At 57.3% G+C, this 20104-nt stretch overlaps 1 protein-coding gene across 2 annotated transcripts in view; it reads right to left on the bottom strand.

The window, feature by feature from the left end:
- GRID2IP (Grid2 interacting protein) overlaps positions 1-20104 on the bottom strand; it is a 40994-nt gene that overhangs the window by 12654 nt on the left and 8236 nt on the right. For both annotated transcript variants that reach the window (XM_074886349.1, XM_074886350.1), the window contains 10 exons: positions 13748-14002; positions 12153-12238; positions 11675-11744; positions 10306-10400; positions 8713-8896; positions 5868-6022; positions 3871-3972; positions 1308-1405; positions 725-842; positions 71-396 (listed from right to left, as the gene is read on the bottom strand). In XM_074886349.1, coding sequence (XP_074742450.1) covers positions 71-396; positions 725-842; positions 1308-1405; positions 3871-3972; positions 5868-6022; positions 8713-8896; positions 10306-10400; positions 11675-11744; positions 12153-12238; positions 13748-14002 — 1489 coding nt within the window. The remainder of the gene's footprint in view (positions 1-70; positions 397-724; positions 843-1307; positions 1406-3870; positions 3973-5867; positions 6023-8712; positions 8897-10305; positions 10401-11674; positions 11745-12152; positions 12239-13747; positions 14003-20104) is intronic.

The following is a 20104-nucleotide window of genomic DNA, read 5'->3' as shown; positions in this document are numbered from 1 at the left end:
GCACCGTGCCTGGCTCCACAACCAGGGCAGACAAAGGCCGTGCACCGAGCCAGCCCTGTGCCACGCTCACCTCCTCGTAGTCATTCTCAGGGGTGAGGAAATCATCCACGATGGTGACCCGGTGTCCCAGCTGCTCACTGAGGGCATCCAGGAATCGGTCGGTGTCACGGCTGCGCGGGGGCCTGGAGAAGGTGAAGAGCTTCTTCCGTCGTGACAGAGGGCTGAGCGGGTAGTCCCGGTGCTTGGGGGACGGGGCTGGGCTGCTGTCAAGGCTGACATAGGGGTTGGACTCGGTGCTGCTCGGGGAGGCCACGCTGCTGTGCAGGCGGTAGTAGCACTGCTGGGAGGCCAGAGGGTCGCTGGGCCATGAGATCGCATTCCCCGGCTTGCGAGCACCTGCAGGGGACAGAGGGCGTCCTGCACCGGGCGCTCCCCACAGCCCCCCACCACCCACGGGCTGCGGTGAGCCCCAGCGCCGCGCCGAATGCGACAGGAGATCACGGTGCAGCCGGCGGAGAGGAGAGGTCCCCCCTGCACAGGGGATTCACCATCCTGCAGACACAGCTTTGCAGAAACCATCGCTGGGCTCACACGTGGCAGCCTCACCGCTTTGTTATAAAACGTCACCAAGGGAAGGATGTCTTCTCCTCCACCTGCCTGGCCAGCACCACCCACCGTCGCCTGAGACCCCCCCAAAACCCCGCCGTGGGAAGCCGGACGCTACCTGTGGCGTGCGCCAGCTCTGGGGCGGGCGGCGATGCTCTGTGCCGGGCAGCGGGGCCCATCTTGCCGGCAAAGCTGCCAATCAGGCGGTTTTCTAATTCTGCATAGACAGCCGACATCTGAAAAAAAGGGCAAAGAGCTGCTGTCGATGCCCGAAGCGAGACGGGGCTTGTGGAGCCCCCAGAGACTGCGATGTCCCGGGGACAGGACAGCCACCGCGGACCCATCAGCCCCCAGTCTCTTACTCATTAAAGGGGTGCTTCACCCCAACCCAAGGCTACTCTGCCTTTTCTGAAGCTCCCCAAGAGCCTCTCACTCACAAGGAAGACGCTGACAGACACCAGCCTTATTAAAGCTGACTAATTACCCAGGGAAGTGATCTCAGAGATGGGCTCTGAGGCAGGGATGTTGTCAGCCACCAGCAGGTATTTATGTGCAGACACATCCTTCCCTGTTCCTTTTTTTCTGCTTTCCTGTGTTAACATGAATCAAACTCGACCCTCCCTGTGAACGCAACGGTCCCGCAGACGTTGTTAAAGCCCTTCCCAGAGGCATCCCCCCACCCCAGCCCCACGAGGTCGCACCATTTTGGGGTTGGGTGTCTCCGGGAGGGATGTGCCATCACCAGCCTGTCTCTCTCCAGGGATCAGGCGAACCGGGACCTCCACAGTGTCACTCTGGCCTGCGGGGGAAGGCAGAGACAAACCCATGAGGATCCCCCCCTTCTGCCTCAGCCCCCCGGGGCTCCCAGCAGTCCTGGCCCATCGAGGTCCCCCCATCTCCTGCTGGGACCTAGAGCCATCAGCGCACAGGGATGCACCGGGAGCTCCCGGTTCTGGGGATCCCGAGGGATGGGTGCAGGGCAGCCGGTGGCCCCACACACCGGCTGCCTGGGAAACAGGGACCTCTCACCACCAGCTTCCCCGGGTGGCAGTAAAAAACACCCAGCGATGAAGCATGACACATGCTAGAAAACAAGCATGGCTGAGGAGGAAAAAAATCCTTCTATGCCTTGCCCTCTACCTCTTCATATTCAGTTTCTTTCTCTCTAAAATGAGGATATTATTCATCTCGCAGTCTACCCGGTTGGTAGGTTTGGAAGCTGTCTGTAAATCCTCAGCAGCTGAGCAGCGCTGCGACTGTGGCACGGGCAGCGTGTTCCTCCCTAGAGCCACATGCGGGGGACAGAGCCCAGCGAGGGGTTTCCATCACAGTATTTCAGGGGAAGAGACGTTACCCAGGGCACCTGCGGGAGTTTGTACATCGAGAACTCTCCAGATATTGAGGGGCTGCAGTGCCATGGGTGTTTCTTTTTTCTTGGTTTCTTTTCCTTCAGCCTCCCTAGACGCCAGGACAGGGTCACCACACGTGGCAGTCAAGGTCACAGTTTCCAAAATCGAGTCCTTTTGGTCGCAGATGCCTGTGCAGCACCAGCCACCCCAGCAGTGTCCCCTGAGACGGGGCTCTGCAGGGGACACAAGGAGGGAGGGAGGTCTGAAGGCACAAGGGAGATCACTTAGAGTGACATTATTTGACCAGCTCCAAATTAAACTCTTTTTTTTCCATTATGTCCATAGAGAGCTTCTGTTTGGAGGTTAACGGCTGCAGCAGTACAAGCTCTCAGAGACGTTCCAGACCCCCAACTTATCTCCAAGGGGGTGTGACGGGCTGCTGGGAGGAAGCAGTTTGCAGTCCCTGCCTTTCCCCAGCTGCTGGAGGGCAGCTCGAATGATTCACGTTCCCTTTCAGCCACAATATTTCCACGCAGTGGCCAGGGCCAGGCTGGGGCAGGCAGACAGAGCTTTGGAGAGCCCGGCGGAGCAGCTCTGCTCACACCAGCGTCAAACCGGACCAGAGTGCTCAGAGCCTGGTGTTTAATGGCAACAAATAAATTAAAACCCGGGATGGATATAGCTGGGTGTAATGAGAAAGGGCTCTGGAGTGGGGCTTTTATCAGGAACAGGAGGTGCAGCCCCCGGCCCCGCATCACCTCCCTCTCCAGGACTGAGGAATGTTGTCTGCTTTTGATAAATAACTGGTTTGTGCAGGGAGGTGAACTAGGAGCACCCAGGGCAGGATGTGGCCCAGAGCCTGCTCGGGTAAGGTTAGCACAGCAGGTCACAGGCTGCTCTGCTCTTTCTGCAGGGCAGTTGAGGACAAGGCTGCTCCCCCACAGCTGGCGAACATCTGCCCAGGCGAGCGGCTTCCCTCTGGCACAGGCAGCCATCGGCCGCTCTTCGTGCTGAGATCACGACCAGAAATGCTGCTCAGAGGCAGGGTAGAGGATATTCCCTGAGAAAATGTCTCAGAGTTGGCTGCTCTGGCAGCAGCCCTCCCCAACAGCTGAGGAGCACCGCGCTCCCGGTGAGAGGTGATGGGAGGAAGCCTGGCTGGTCATGGCCGGGGGGTTGTGGTGGGGAGATCATGGTCAGAAGCCGTAAGCACAGGTCAAGTGCCCTTCACAATCAGCTATGAGCGAGGGAGGAACAGGCAGGATGCCTTGTCCCACCATCTGGGAGAGGAGGGCAAAGACCCAAAGGACTGGAAACACAACCAGCAAGCTGGAGTGGTGCTGGGGGAGAGGGTTAGAGACCTGGGGGCTGTGGAAGGCCCTGCAGCAGTACCGGGAGGATGGGATTTTCAGAGGAATGGGGAGATATGGGGCTTCTCTCTGAAAGGAGGGAGGGTTTGTGCTGTGAGTGTAGTTCATCAAGAGTCTCAAAGTGGCACTGAACCGTGATCTCCTCCCTCACATGGATTTCACAAATGCTGTTTTCCCTGCGAATTTGACAGTGTCCAAGAAAGTTCACAGAGAAGCTAGAAATGGTGCACCCCAGAAGGGAGGGCTCAGACCAGCAGGATCAGTTCACACCTGAGTAGTGGAAGGGATTGGAAACAAGGTTCAGCCTCAGCCCAAGTGGCCTCTTACTGAAGTGCTTATTTCAACTGTTCCTGAAAACACAGATTTCCAGTCAAAGCCTCTGTGCCGGCTCTATGCTGCCCTCCAACTTTTCCCACCATTCATGCTTAGGAATAGGTCAGGATTTTGGCTTGGGGCAGAGCAGAAGGACACTACAGGCACAACCTGCAGGACCCAGCTCCCTTCTCCCCGCAGCGGGAACCCCAGCACAGCCCCCCATCACCCACCTGCTGCCCCCCCATCTTCGGGGCGGGGGGTTCGAAGGCTTCCCCGGCACAAGGAGGCCCCTCGGACAGAGCTGCGGTAGCGGTCCTCCGCTTCTGGCTCAGCTGCAGCAGAAAATACCCTTCGTCAGGCATGGCCAGTGCATGCCAGACCCTGCAGCTCCCCCATTCCTCCCCACCACGACATGGGGGTCCCCCAGGCCCATCAGACTCGCAGCTGCTCTCTGAGCCCTGTCCCCATGCACAGCCTTGCTGGTGCTGCGGCTGCCTGTTCCCCCCCACCCCGGTCGCTGCTCACCCCATCGTCGCACTGTCCGGGGGAGCGGAGCTGGTTACAAACGCTCCCGCCAGCACAGGGCAGGGGGATGGATGCCCAAAGACGGGACATGCAATTGCCTTTTCCAGCAGGATCAGCATCCACCACCTCCTGGCACACATGAAACTCCAGCCCTGAGCTCGGCCGGTCCAGCTAACTCCTTCCTGCCCTCAAGGGACAAGATGGGAGCAGGGGCCAGCACTGAAATGCTGCCTGGAAGAACCACGTTGTCTGATGGATTGGTCTGTGTGCTCAGAGAGGCTCAGACTTACAGCAGGATGGAGGTACCAGAGCATCGGTCGCCGTGGGATCCGACAGACCAATGCTTGAACACACACAAACATCAGAGATTGCTACCGAGTTTGGAAGAAGCCCAGATGAAGGAGTAACCCAAATTCAGAGATCTCTGGCCATCGCATGGACACACACAGCACGCACCAGAACAACCAGAACTTCACAGGGTCAGAGATTTCTCCCTTCGTCTGAGAAGCTGAAAGGAGCCAGGGACCAGCCTGCAAACCAGGGACAAGTCTGAAGCAGCCTGGTCCTGGGAGATGTCCTCCCATCCAGTGGCTGGGGATACCTGCTTTGTATTCCCGAAATACAGCTGCAAACTGCAAGTATATCAGCTTCCCTCCAAGATCTAAAGTTTATAAACTGATTTTAAGGTCTACATTCTTGGGAGTATACAACACATCAGGTAGGTCAGGCCATGATTCTGCACACACAAAAGCAGCAATAATCAAAAGTGCAAATTAGGTGAGCAAATACCCAGCAGGTTTCCATGCACAGCGGGGAGTATTTGCACCAGGACTTGGAGCTGTTTTTCCCTGCAAGGCTGTGCTAAAATAACTGTGTTCCTCCAAAAGTCTCTCTTCAAGCAACACCTCTTTTTACCTATGTTGAGTCTAAAACACATCAACACAAGGCAAATAGCTTCGAATAGAAACATTTGAAAGCAATTAAGAAGCCTAAATCCAAAGATTAAGGCATTTCACTCCAAATTTGCTGTCACTTTTCTGCTGTCTGACTGCAAAGCCCGTCATCCTCAGCAAACCACAGCTGGGTTTTGTGACACCACAGCCCCAGGTGACCGGGAGAGGGGGAGCAGGGAGGAGGAGAATCGCCGACTGCCTTCCAAGTCTCTCTGGGAGCCATGCTCCCCACCTCCTCTAACCACAGGTGCCTGCACAGGTCTGGCTGCTGGAGCCACCCCAAGGGACGCCGCCGTCACCGCATATTTTGCCTCTCTGATCTGAACGCTGCCCCTAAACCAGCTATTTCCTTTCCTAACCTGTAATGACCCAAGCAGCCTCCAAAAGTCTTTGCTCCCAAAGACAACCTCTCAGGTGCCATCTCTCCTCTCGACGCCGAGTTTCTTTCCAAAACTACGCGGCTCCGTGGTGTGGAAGAGGCAACCTCCCGCCTGACATTTACAGATCAACCTCATTGGTAACAGGAGCTGGAAATTCCTCTGTGCTGCTCTACATCCCACGCGGCCACCATCTCCGTGCAGGCAGCGTGTGGGCAGGAGCCGCGCAGGGCAGAGCCTCAGCCGCTGCCCCGGGGAGAGCTGGCTGCTCCCTTGCCGCCCCAGCCGGCTCCCAGCGCAACGGACAGAGGTTCCCAGGGACCCAGCGGGACACGGCGTGTCCGTGCCGGAGCGCAGGGGCTTTCCTCTCACCTGCCAAGGACTTGTAACCAAGAAACCTGGCAATCTTTTGCTGGCAGTGCTCCTGCTCTTCGTACGTCAGCAGCTGGTAGATAAACTGCCAAATGACTTGCTTGGCCGGTGTGTCCAGCACCGGGTACACATCCACAATGAGAGTGTCAATATTCCTGCAAAATCGGAAAGAGAGGGCCGGGCAGTGAGCGCATCCCTACGGCACAGCCCCACCACGTCGCTCCCCTGGGCTCCGGCGCTTCCCCGCCTGCCTCCGCCGGGTCTCGGCTGCCGGGTTTGCCTCGCTGTCTTCGGCACAACCGGAGGATTTCCAAGCAGAGGTGCCGGGCTCCTGGTGAGGGACAGAGCACTTTGGGCAGGGGAGTTGGGCAGCTGGTGCTAACGGGGCGAGCAAACTCCCGGGGAATGGCAGCACCTGACAGCCAGGTATAAAACCTGGTTCATGAGTCAGCTGGGGGGAAGTGAGAGAGGTGGAAGAGCAGCAGAAAGATGCCTTGGAAAGAGGTGAATTTTAGCCAGCAGCAAGTAAGCAGGCTCAGGGAGAAGTGAATTGGAGGAGTGGCTGGGCTGAAGGCTTGGTTTCATGTTGGCCCTGCGGTGTGCAGAGATGGTGAAGGGGTTGTTGAGGATAGCAGGGCTGAGCACCTGATTCTGTGAGGAGGATAAAGCAGCCTGGGGGAGGAGGGCTGTCCTGGGTCAGAGAGCAAAGGTCAGGCTGCTTTCTGCTCTGAGGCAGAGATGATGGGTTAAAGCTCACTGCAACTATTGCATCCTTAATGTAGCAGTAATAGTAAGAACTTCTTAAAGAACTGAAGGAGATTGCATATCTAGGAGCAACTCTGTTTTCTTGAACAGCCCATTGCTGCCTTCCAAGGAGCAGGGACCAGGCATGCAGGGGAGAGCCGAAGGGTGAAGAGGTTTGAATCTGCAAGGACTTTACTAATGAAATGTCTGGGGGGTCCTTATAGGTCTGTGGGGGTGATAAGCAGTAGGAGCCTGCCACAAGTCACCTGCTAAGCTTCTCCCTAGTTTGGGGCTAATTTGCCTCTTCTGTGGAGCTGGACACAGCTCTTGGCTGTCAGAAGCCTATTTCCTGTTCTGAAAAGCTAAAGTGCTGTGGAGGAGCTGCCGAGGCAGGCGGCTGCTCTGCCCTGCAAAGCCTCTGCTCCTCCTGGGCAGCGGCTGGGGCCGGCTGGTTTGTCATGTGCAAACTGGCCAGGGGGCCAAAGCCCAGCCCAGGGGTGTCCTGACTCCATCTCCTGTGTTTGCTGCTGGGAAACGCTGGTATCTGCATGTTGTGGTGGCGAGCAGACTTAACGTTTGGGGATTTCCTTCCTTCTCAGAGCAGTTAGAGGCCACAGCTGCTCATCTGGGACAGGCGTGCAATCAGGTCATGAGGAATTATTGTTAAATGGAGCAGCAGCATCTGCATCAAGCTGGTCGGGGTGGCTACAGGCAAAATGAGATGGCTGGAGGAGGGGGTGGGCACACCAGTGCCCTCGCTGCACCTCGCTCCCCGCAGCTGGCAGCTCTGGGGGGGGCAGCAGTGACAGTCCCCAGTAAAACACAGCGGGAAGACCAAGCTGCCCCGCACTGGGAGGGGAGGTGGGGACTTGATTAGTGCTACTGGGGTTCCCCATCCCTGTGCCACCAAGCAAGAGCAAATACCCTGCCAAGATCAAGTCAGTGTGAGGTTCATGGTTGGACTGGATGATCTTCAAGGTCTTTTCCAACCAAGATGATTCTGTGAGTCTGAGTTTCCCAGATGCAGACCCCAGGGACCTGCTCTGCCCCCACAACTGCTGCTCCTCAGGCTGCAGCGCCCAACTGGGGAACCCTGTAGAAGCCATGCAGCCTCAGGAGAGCACAAAGCAATGATTTCTGCTTTACTGGGGCAGTGTCCATGATCACTGGGCCTCATGAGGGTTCACCCAGCTGGTGCTGGGGGGGTTTAACACCTCTGTGTCTCCCCCAGCACCTGCAGGCACAGAGACAGCCTGGCCTCACTGCAGGATGCTGCAGCCCTCAGCTGGAGCCATGGCTTTGTACTCAGTAGTTTCTATCCTCCTGCCTTAAATACTGAGGGATTTATTGCATTTCCCTGTCGAACTGAGGATTTGGATCCTTTGGTCTTTACACCAGCAGGCTGCTGCACCGTTGCAGCCACCTGCCTGGCCCTGGCCGGTGCATCCGCAGCCGTGGGGGTCCTGAGGGGCAGCCGGACAGCCCGGTCAGCTCAGCAGCTGCGGGAAGAGGCAGCGAGAATCTCCTGTTGCCCGGAGGGATGGCTTATTCACCGTGGTGCAGAGGTTAAAGATCGAGGGCAGAAAACAAGGTCACTACTGCAACTGTGGACTCTGCCAGGGGATGGGTTTTGCCCCTTGCAGTGGGGTGGGGAGGATGGGCTCCACAGCAGGACGAGGGCTCTGCCAGCCGCTGCCGCCAAGGGAGTGCTGTAGCCAAGGCGCTGAGAAAAGTGAGAAGGGAAGGGTGAAACACGGTGAGATTTACTGAAAGAAGTGGAACAGGATCTGCGGCTGTCAGGGACAGCCAGACAGCAAGAGAGCCCGCCCTGTGGGGAACCAAGGTCACTTTATGAGGGATTAAGGGGTGACTGAATTAACCTCAAAAGCTAAAGGGGCTGCCCTGCCCTCGGGCAGGAAACCTGGCGAGAGATGAGCTTGTGCCCTGGACACGCACGGGGAAATACCCAGCTGGGGACACCGAGGACATGCTGGCAGCCTCGCAGCCAGGGCCTGCCTTCTGCTTGGAGACCGACTCTGACATGGGCATTGCTACCAGGCCAGGTACCAGCATTCGGGGGATGGAGCTGCTAACGAGTTACCGATGTTGGAAGAAGCCTTCCAGGGCTTTGCAGGTGGTATAGCGCTCGGGTGGGGTCAGCAGGTGCTCCAGCTGCTGGGTGAAGGTCCTTCCTTGAATCCTGATGCTAGAGGGGAGTATCTCTGCAACCCACTGCAGGGAGGTGAGGGCAGAGGAGGTGCTCGGGGAGTCAGCAGAGTCAGAGTCTGCAAGGTGCAGGTAGAAAGAAAAAAGAAAATTCAACAGACAAAGGGTCTTAACCACAGGTTAAAAGACTTGTCCTGAAACCAGGGGCCCATCGTGGGGACAGCCGGGGCAGCTGCACCCGTGCACAACAGGTGCTCCATAGAAACACAAACCCTGATGTGCCGATACAGACATTTTTTACCCCAGCAAAACCAGATCTCAGTCACTGGAAGTCATGGTGACAAGATGAAATGGCTCATCTGGAGCTGTGCCTGCCCCTGCCTTCCTCCCATGCTCTGCACCAGCTGCTCTGGAGCTCATGGCTGTTCCAGTAGGTCCATGGACCTGCTGGAGACTAGCAAGGGTGTTTGGGATTCTCTCTGGGATCTACCTCTTCAACCTTGCTGCCTGCACACTCCTTTCTGTGAACACATGCAGATGGTATTCCTTCTCTGGCTCCCTAAAGCCTCTCCTCAAGTTTCAAAGCACTTTATGATAATCACTGACTTCAAAAGCAGCATCAGTCAAGGGTTACCTGTGAGGGAACTGAGGCACAGGAGGTCATTTGCTTTGCCATGTGGTCCCTGTGCTGCCTCTGCAGTGAGTGCAGGGCGGTACACCCAGCTGGGAGAAGGGACCCAACTGAGACTGTGGGATGCACTTATCCACGTAGGAATATGGCCAAGGTAGTGGGAGCAAAGAATTCCATCTTTTCTTGGTTCCCTTTGAGGGCAGTGAAGCAGTTTGAGTGCCACTGGTTCTGTACTGTGAAGTAGTGAGGTGCTCGGTTTTGCTTCTAGTGCACGTACAAGCGTGTTTTTATCACAGGGCTCCTAATGTGAAGCTCAGGAGAGCCCATCGCTGCTCTGGAGGGAAGAGCCAGTCCCTAATTCCACTGCAGAGCAGCACCCCAATAACACACTGACCCTCCTGCCTTCACCCAGCTTTGGAAACGCAGCAGCGACCATGCTCTGCGGTCCTGCCCCTCCGCTGAAATTGTGCTGACAACCTCCCGCATTGCCCCAGACACCCTCGTCCCCTGCTGACTCGCTCACCAGCAGCAAGCTAAATTATTCATCACAGCAGCAGTTATTGTGAACAGCACAGTCCATACACAACCGTGGGATTTGCACAGCGACCACGGATGCGCAGGGTTGGATTACTCCGGTCAAGTACATGGCACAGCCCGCACGTAAAGGACACTGGCAAGGACGATCACACAGTAGGATGAACGCTGCTGGAGAGCAGCCAAGCCAGAGCTTAAGCCTGATCCCAGAACGTGTGCCCAGGTGGGAGGAGCAGCCCCCCGGGCAGCACGTTAAACCCGCTGAGCCTATGGAAGGTGTTTGGCAATTCCCTCCTGCCTGGGGAATTGGGGAGCCGGCGCGGGGTTCCTCTGCTCCGGGCCCTCTCCTCCCCGCACTCTTACCATTGGAGAAGTTGACGATCCCCTCTTCCACCACCAAGGTGGGCATCGCCCCGCTGCCCTGCAGCATCGACACCACCTTGTCATGGGAGCAGTTCCTGCGGGGCACAGGAGAGCCGGGGTCAGGGCTGCCAGGCTGCCTGCCTGCGCGGGCAGTGCTGCGGGCAGCGGCTTGAGGGAGAGCAGCAGTGAAAGGGAGTTTGCAGCTGCCTGCGTTGATCTTGCAAAAAGCCTCATCTTGCTGCTCAGAGCCAGTGTTGGGCCCTGCTGTGATTCCCCTGGAATCTTTGCGTGGTTTTTATCTGCTGCGCAGAAAGGAGCCTCCCCGAGGGAGAGCCCGAATGACCCCCTGGGACCGGGCGCTCCCCTGCGCCTGCAGCGAGGAGAAACCCTGGGACGGGCCCGCGAGCACCCTGCGGAGCTGTGAGGGCGAGTGGAGCTGGTGCCTCCGAGCTGCGCTCAGACCCAGAACTTCCAATTTAAATGATAACAGTGCTGCAGGTCTCTCCTTGCCTGTCCTAATTCTGCGTGAAAAGAAGACTCAAGGTGGATGTAAAATGCATTTTTTGTGGGCAAAAAAAAATCTTGGGAGTGCCCTTGAAGAAGGGTACAGGCCGGCCTGGGACAACGCCTGCCAAAACGCGGGCTCAGAGGACAATCTTAAACTCAGTCTCCTCTATTTTCTGGCAATGCTGCATCAGCCAGCAGTTTGCTGGATCAGCTGAAATAGGAGAACCTGAGCACTGACAGAAGCAGCATCAGATGTTTAACCTTTAAATATTCATCACTCTTTTACCTCTTCTAACCCTTTGCTCTTGCTTTTTGTGCAGAAAGACCAACCTGAGGAAATACGGGCTGCTGCCACTGCGCCGGCGAGGTGCACGCTCTGGTTTGATTGCTTTTGTCGTGCACAAATAATATAGAGAAGAATTAACTTCTGGGTGGAAATGCAATTGCCCGTGTGGTTTTAAGCTTAGGATCCCATTCTGGGAGTGACTCGTGGGCCGGCTGGTGCTCTGCTCCTCCCAAAAGCAGAGCCCCAGGTGTTTAACACGTGCAACTTATCTCACAGTGGCTTGAATCAGGGTCTGCGGGTGGGTTGCAGTCAGGACACCCGTTATACACAGTGTGTTGTGCATTGTATGTGGTTATTTGCACAGAGAAGTCAAAGGAGGGGCAGGGATGGAGCTGAAATACTACTCTTGGAGCCAGTTTTTGTAAAAGCACAGTAAAGGAGATGTCTGTATGGGGCAAAACCTGTTGTGCACCTCAGTAGACAGCTCTTGTTTTCCTTGCACAAGAGTGAACAAATGAACACGCGTGTGCTTGGCTGCCCAGCACCCCCCAGGACCCCCTCTAAAGAGCCTCTTACCTCATGTCCAGACCGTTGAGGAACAGGATCCGGTCTCCAGCTTTAAGAGCAGCTTTCTCAGCTGGGCTCCCTGAATGCAGAGGGGAGAAGAGGGACTTTAGCAGGCGGCCTCCTGCTCACAGCGATGGGGTCCCAGGGACACCCCCAGGGCAGGGCAGCCCCTGCAGCTGGATTGTCTGGGTGGGCTGGGGCTGTTGACAGGGCACAGTGATGCCAGTGCCCAGTTTGCACTGGAAACATGGGGGTGATTTCAGGCTATTCACTGAACACAGACGTTTTCCACCTTTCAAAGCAGGGAGTGCATAAAGCCAAACTAAATAGTACCAAAGACACTTGTTACTCAGCTTGGGGAAACTGTCACTGAACCTTGTAAAAGTTCCTTTTGCTATTTTCCAACAAACAGCAGGTACTTAAAGTTTTGAGTTCAGACCAGAGATAGATAAGTGTCTCTGGATCTTGCAGCTGGAGGTTTTCTTACCTGGCAGAACAGACTCGATCCACACCGGGGCATGGCCACGTAGCGTGAAGCCAAAGCTTCTGTTGCCTTTATAGACTCGCACAGTTCTGCAGGTGAAAAAAAGCAAATGGGAAACCAGAGCCTGATATTTGGTTCTTGTTTCCTTTCCCAGCCCCTCCAAAGCCCTGTGAGCCCGGGTCTCTCCTGAGTCCCCAAGACCCCGATGCTCCCTGTGCCCCCTGCAAGGTCCCTTTTGATACCAAAGTGTCTTTCAAATGGGAACCCCTGAAATGTGCCCTTCCCCGAGGGATTGGAGATGGAGGGAAGGTGTGTGAGGGTTTGGTGACCCTGCCTGTCCTGCCAGCTCCGCCAGCCTCTCCTGCCTGCAGCCTGCCTATGCTGGGGAGCAGAGGGAGCCCATGGTGCTGAGCCAATAGGGGGTGGTGGGGTGGGGAGTGATCTGGGGGGTGCTAGAAATGGCCCAGACAAAACCTCGGGGAGGGCTGGGGGAATGCAGTTACTCTGGAGGCAGGAAGAGATGCCACTGTTCTAGGGGCAGAGCTCCTCAGCATGGCCTCTTGCTCTGTATTAATTACCGAATTCATAAAACCACTGCCCCGTCCTTCAAATCCATGTTATTAAAGGGGAACATGGGGTGTAGCTTATATATTACATAGAATAAGAGAGACAATGTGGTTTAGGGGGTAAAGGTCTCAAGGGCTGATGAGAGAAATTAAATTCAGCTGGGAAATTTTGGAAGGAGCATTAGGAAATTTCCCTGCTGGGAGGCTGATTGGAGCTGGGAGTTGTTCCCTGCAGGGAGCTGGGGGAAGGCAACATCACCGAGATCATTTACAACCAGAAAGCTTCTTGTAGGGACCGATTCTACGCTGGCAGGGAGGGAAACTGCTGGAAGTGAATTCTGGACAAGTCACACCCAAAATTATCCTGGTGGGAAGGTGGGCTGCAGCCAAATCCCCTGGAGATAGCAGCTGGAGGCAGGGGAATGGCTCGGGGCGTGCCTGTGACAGCATGGTCCCTCCCGGGAGGGTTCCCTGGCCGTGCTGACAGACCAGATCCCACTCCCTTGTTTGTGTGATGGGGCTGGGGACGGAGCAGGAGCCGCTGTTGGCACGGCAGCACTCCTCGGCCCTCCGGGCTGCTGTAGTCCGGCCATACGGGCAGTGGGAAATGGGTTAATCCCCTGTGCACCAGGGATTGCCTGCCTTTCCTCCCGTCACCTCACCCCTGGACACAGCCCACTCTGTGCCCAGGTGCCCCCCGTCCTGCTGGCAGCGTCAGGGACCCTCCGTCCCACCGGCACAGGAGCCGACATCCCTTCCCAGCCTGTAAGTGCCACCTCAGCTCCTTGCGCAGCTCGTCCCAGCCCTGCGACAGCGAGGGGCAGAAAGAGTGGCCCGGAGTTGGGACAAGGGGCACAAACATGCCCAGGCTTTGAGAGGGAGAGGTCTTTGTTCATCCTCAGCCCAGGAGGGTTTCACCTGCTCTGCACATCCCCTTTCCTAGTGCCTCTCCATCCCTCCCCTCTGCCGCCATCCACACCAGATCAGATGCTGCCGCCCCACGAACTCGAGGGCATCTGGGAGAGGTGTTACCTGCGGGCAGCCCCCGAGGCCACATTGCTGGTGATGAGTGAGGTGGTTTTCCGCAGGCTTTTGCTGGTCTCCTCGTGGCTGCGGGGCACGGAGCTGGCGCGCGTGGATACGAGGAGCCGCTCCTGGTGGTCCTCGCTCCGGCTACGCCGCAGCCGATTGCTGTGCTGCTCGCTCTTGGAGCGGCAGAGCTTGCTGATCAGGCTCTGTGACACCACCTCATCAAACCGCTGCCGGTGCTTCTTGGGGATGAAAATCCTGGAAAAATGAGACAAGGGACAGGAATGAGGAGCAGGGCCAAGGTAGCTGTGACCCAGAGCTCCTCATCCAGCCGTACCTGGGACACAAAAGGTCACAGAGCGGCCCTAGCCCCTTGTGTGCTCTTGGCCTCAGTCCTCCCAGAGCTGCAAATGCCAGGGCTGGGGACACCAGGGATGCTGGGGATGCCAGGGACACCGGCTGCATCTCTTGCCCCATCCCATGGCTCCATTAGGGTGAGGATGTTGGACCCCTCCACAGTGAACCAGTCTGTGAGCAAACAGCTCAGTTCCTCCTCACATGTCCCATCCCAGACCCCTTCAGCTGCTGATCCTGGTAGGCCAATGCGAGGTTCACCTCCAGTCCCAGATTAATTGCCTCCCCACATGCTGACAGCCAGGGAGCCAGCTGGGCAGGAAGGACCCTCGGTACCCCCATAGTGCCCTTTCCATTGTGACTCCACTCCTCGCTGCCAGGGGTGCCAACATGCAAGTGCTCCCTGTATTGTTGGTGTCAAACCACCTCCTCCAAACCTGCTTCTTCCCCAGAATGTTCTGGGACCCCCAAAATATTGCTCCCTATCTCCTGCCCCAGCCCCTGCGCTGGGAGCCCTGGACTCCGCTCTCCTGGGCTCCAGCCTCAGCTTCTGCCACCCCCCAGCTCCCACCATGGCCAGGCAGGAGCCTCGTGCCCCTTGGGATGAGGATGGGCATGGTGATGCTGCGGGCAAGGGGACACCACTGGGAACTTGCTCCATTGCAGGTCACCTCCCCTCTGCTCTGCCAGCAGCCAAGAGGCCTTTGTGCCCCCCACAAGGACCCCCCAGGACCCTCAGGGGATGCACAATGAGCGCAAAGCAGGATCCCGGGAGGGAGCAAGGAGGGTGCGTCTGAGCTGCTCCCACCCTGGCTGAGGATTCACCCCTGTAACAGCGAGAGACAATTTTTCTTTTCCTTTTCCTTCTGTCATCACAACAGTGAGACGCTGACACCCCGCTCACCTACTCCTACCCTTCCATTTGCACGTTTAGGGGCTTCTGGAGGAGCTGTTATTTCCCTGTGTTTCTATAGCAACTTCTCCCTGCACCCATACCGGGCTGCCTGCCGCAGCTGCATTTGCTCATTAGACAACACCATCCTGTGAGGTTCATTAGTGCTCTTCACCTTGTGGCGCGTGAGAACACGCTCCCTACATTAACACAGACTCCGATGGTTGTGGCGGAGGAGGGGTGCCAGCATCACTTCCAAACCGCCCGGGGACCACGTTCCCGGGGGGGGGGCACTAACTGGGCCAAACCCACAGCTGGTGTCAGAGGACCCGGTGATGATGGGTGGCTGGTAACGAAGCGTGGCTGGAGAGGCTGGGGCTGGTGGGGGGCTCCCGTGGGTCTCCCCACTCCCTTGGGCAACTTCTCCAAAGGAACATGAAAGCCTGGGTGAAGCCAGAGGAGAAGGAAGGTGAGGCTTCAAATCCCAAATCTACCAGCACCAGGACATCTGTATTTCCCCCCAACAAATGGCAGAACTCAAAATAAGAGCTGAGGCTCACGCTGAGTGGGAGCAGACAGATCGCAAGCCGTCCCGAGGCCGACATATGCTCACGCGAAGCATTTGGTGACGATTTAAAATAAGTAACACATTGGTACCATTCACAGTCAATTTGTGATTAAGCAACAACTAGAAAAGAGTGAAATCATGCTAATAAATAGTTCCCGCAGGTGTAAGCATGCTCCTGTGGGACCGCGGGCTGTCGCAGCCCTGCGGCAGGGGAGGATGTGGCGCCGCAGCAGCGAGCCCCGGTGGGACCCCCCCACCTCTGCCCCGGCTGGGCTCCTGCCAGGGAATCGTCCGGGCTCCTCGCTGGCGGAAGGAGCACGCTCCCATTTCAGGTGGCCAAATTAAGTTGGCTGCTCGTTGCGGCGGGGCTGTCCCACTTTGCACTGACTGCTGCTTCGCCTGCGGGCCGGCAAACATCGGGGGTGAGGAGCCAAGTACGGCTGGCCCGATAGCCCGGCACAAGGACGGGGTCAAAGGGCTTCTTTACTTCTAGACTCAGTGCTAGATGTAAAACGGTGTCTTAGCACGGAGAGGTAAAAATAATCTGGTTAAAACATGCAAAATAGTTTCCTTCTGCAAAAACCTTTGAGAGAATTCGCAGCATGGCCTCGGGGAGCCCGGGACAGCCCCGTGCTGCTGGGGCTGGAGCCCCCCAGCTCCCCGACGCCCTGCGGGTCAGCGGGTGCCGGCCTCCAAACTGTGTGTGCTCGGGTCTGGTCCTCGACGAGGGACGCACCGAAGGTGCAATTGGGGTGTTGTTACACAGCGGTGAGGCCTCAGCCTGTCCTTTGCCGCCTGTGCAGCACCACCGGCACCGGGCAGTGGGAAAACTGTGGCTGTTTTGGCAGCGCCCTGTGGGATAAACTTGGCTTTGCCCATCGCCGTGGCACCGAGGAGCAGCACCCAGCCAGGGTTTCCCTCTCCCAGCAAATCCCACTGGGGCGCAGGGAGCACGGATGCTCCCACCCTGTTTGAAGCCCCCCTGCCCCAGCAGCCCACCAGGCTGTACGTGCCCCTGGGAGGGCTTGGGAGGCATGCAGTGCTGACCTCGTGCCTTCAGCTTCCTCCTCCTCCTCCTCGTGTGTTCCAGGGCAGCCCTGACTCTGTTCCCTGTTGAAGAGGGGATGGGAAAGGCGTCCCCAGCCCAGGCACTGCTGAGCCTGGGTGCACTAACCCTCCTCTGCAGTGGTGTCGGGAGGCTTCAGTCCACTCTAACACAGAAATTCAGGGTGTTTTCCAGGCCGGGAGAGGCCCCGGAGGCTACAAGCTGCTTCGCCTTCACGCCCTCTCCGAAGCAATTCGGCCGGGACACTGCTGTGGGGTGGGAAACGTCCCGGCAAGAGCCTGTCTGCCAGCACACCCGTCCCCAGCCGCTCAGCTCCCTGCTCTGGGGCCCGCTTCGGCAGAACATTGTGGTCTTTGTCACACTGACTATTTTTAAAGCTCCCAGGCAGGTCACTTGCAGCTCACCTCTGGTCAGCCAGTCCCATTTCTGCAGCTGGCGCTCGCTGACAGCTGCCTCCGCGCCAGCCCAGCACCCTGGAAAACCACCTTTCCTGAGTGCACACATCCTGCAACGGGTGTTGCAGAAGGTCCCACCCTGGGATGCTGGATACTGAGGCTCTCCAGTGCAGGATGAGTCCCCTTGAGCAGGGCAGCGGTGGCAGCTCCGGCCCAGCTAAAACCAGCCTCAAGTTTGCTCAGAGCTTGCGCTCAGCCAGGGCTGGGAGCGAGGGGTCCCCAGTCCTTGCTCCATCACACCCCCTGCAACATGCAGCACCCCCAAATCCCCCCATCGCCCATCCCTTTGCTGGACTATAGTCATAGAGACAAAGCACACCCAGATGGGCTCTTCCCACCTCTCCCCCAGCCTCCCACCCCCAGTTTTTCATCTGAGCTTCGCTCAACTCCCCCCAACAGCTCGCACCGCTGCTGCGGTGGGCGCAGGTTGGCGCAGGGCTGCACCGGTGCCGGGAGGTAGCATCCCCTCAGCTCAGAGAGGCAGGAGAGGCATCGCGGGGACATCTGCCAGGGCGCAAGGCTTTCCCCGCACTCCCGACGCCACGCACGCTGCACCGAGAAGCGGAGCGGAGAGACGTACCGAAAATGCCGAGAGAAACTCCGGTCCTTTCCCATTTGTCAGGGTGCAGTGGGAACAAAAGGGAGATGCTTCAGATCCTCATGCAGCTGAGTCCCAGCCCCAGCTCACGCCCACGACGCGGCCGGATCCAACAACCAAACCACGCGCCAGCCGGTGCCCCGCTGCCACTTGGCACCCCCGCGGTGCGTGGGGACCGTGGCCAGATGGGCCGGCTCACTGGCGAACTCTACCTGGGCTGAGCCCCTGCCTCCCTTCACCCTCACCTCCCCGCTGCGTTCTCAGTCCCAGGCGGAGGTTTACCATCTACCCAGCACCTCCTTTTTTTTATCAACTGGGGCTTTAGCGCCTGCTCTGCCCTCCCTGGTCCGGCTCTGCCCTGGCTCGCAGCGCCGAAGCCTCTCGCTTTCCCTAAAAACTGCAGTCGCTGTAATTTCCAGCTGGAACGATCTCGTAACAGAAAGGAGGGCACGGCTCCGCGCCGAACTCCGGGGGGATGCCTCCCTGGTGCTAATTAGTTGACTTCTAAAGTGCTTCTGTTTAAATTACATGCTGCTGTAATGGGTGAGAAACCTTAAAGGCAAACGGCATCAGCGGCGGGTGTGTGGTGCTGAGCGCGCAGGTGGAGCCGCCCCGGCTGGACCAGGACCAGCACCAGGACCACAGGCCCAAACCTCCCCCCCAAGCCACAGAGCATCATCTACCCCCAGGGTAACACAGCAGCGCTTTGCATTAGGGATAGAAGATAAAAAAAACCCATCTTTAATTTAAATAACGCCATTTTTAAACACAGCACTCGCGTTTGATGAAGAGGCTGTGAAGCTTTCCAGAGCTGCCAACATCAGATACAATCTCCAGGTCGCACAGGAAGGAAAAATGAAAAATGGATGGTTTAGCCCCAAAACAACTAGCAAAGACCTGACCTTGAGTCTGTCAGTTGTGCAGAAAAACGCGTCCCAGGGTGGATTAAAACACTTGGATTATGCCTGAACTGTGCTGTGCGAAGAGCTACCAGTCTGGAAAAGCACTTCTGCCCCCACAGCATTCCACAGTGCTAAAATTCACTCACTTTTGGGGAGCGAAAACCCTTGTGTGGCTTTACCCACATAATAAGACTTCTGCTCGTGAACCTGTACAGATTTTTCTCAAATCTGATCTACCTGCGTGCATGGGTGGGGGTGTCGGCAGCCTCCAGCCCCGGCAGCACCGACGGCCACAGGGGGATGCGGCACCTCCGAACCCTCGTGTGCGAGCGGTTCTCGCTTCAGCCCGGCGGACCTGTGATTGTCCCAGGGGCTGTTATCCCGCTATCCCCGGTAATGGGAGGCTCTGTAATCACTCATCCGGCTGCAGATGTTTTGCAGATGTGACCATTGTTATCATTAAATAGCAATGAAGGTGCTTTTCCACCCGAGAGTGCAGACATGGTGGGATGCAGTGGCCGTGCACCGGGGCCAGGAGCCCCTCGTAGCCCTTCCCCAGCCACTCATCCCCGGGGCCAGCCCAAAACCCCCAGCCCCACACAGCAGCTTTTGGGGAGGGTCACCCTCTCACGACACATCCCTGCACCAGCTCCAGTAGCGATTGCTGCATTATCTGCTGGTAGGAGCCCCCCCGGGGCAGCTCCACAGCCTGTGACTGCCTGGGGGTCACCTTCCCCGTCAGCATCCGGGGCCCCAGGGTGCTCTCGCCTCTCCCAAACCCTGTGTCCCTGTGCCCAAACCAGGCTGCGCACCAAAAGCCAGTGGCCTTGTCCTTCCTCTGGCAGGGACAGGCAGCCCCACAGCTGCCGGGGACACAGAGACCTTCAAAAAACCCCCCAGAAAGGCTTTTTTCTGGAGCTTCCACCCTGCCTGGCATCATCCAGGGGTATCGGGGATGGGGGCCAGGTCAGTGGGTGCAAATGATGCAGCCCCGGCCTCATGGACGGGCCCCCAGACCCGCTGCGGCACCCCGTGTTTTGTTTAAGATACTGGATAACCAAGTAACCGCTTCCCAACATAAAAGTTGTCACTCAGTGGTGGGGCACAAGCGGGCCAGGCTGATCTCATCTGCCTTACAGCCGTAGTTCCATTTGTCAAAAGAAATTAATCTCCTAACAGGAGATTTTGCACCGAGGCATTTTGGTCATGACCTATTTGAACTCAGCCAATAAAAAAGGAACTCCGCTCCCGATTGTTTTCACTGGCGGCACGTTTTTTTCCTGCTGCCCTAATTCCCTTTTTTTGGGCAGTTGAACATATGTTGGGCTATCAGATCAGGGATTTTTTTTAAAACGGAAGCAAACAAGATCCGCTTTTCCTCCATTATCATCCCGCCATCCGCACGGTTTCAGAGCGGGTCTGCCCGGACCGCGGGCAGCAGGACAGTGTCCGTGCATGGTTTGAAGAGCTGCATCAGGCAGCAGCCAGAGCCATGCGGGTTTGGGGGGGTCACCCATTCTGCAAG

The sequence above is a fragment of the Strix uralensis genome, chromosome 16 (assembly GCF_047716275.1).
Source record: "Strix uralensis isolate ZFMK-TIS-50842 chromosome 16, bStrUra1, whole genome shotgun sequence".
In the NCBI taxonomy this organism is placed as follows: domain Eukaryota; kingdom Metazoa; phylum Chordata; class Aves; order Strigiformes; family Strigidae; genus Strix; species Strix uralensis.
Note: the sequence above shows the minus strand (reverse complement) of the source record. Positions and strands in the feature narration are given on the sequence as shown.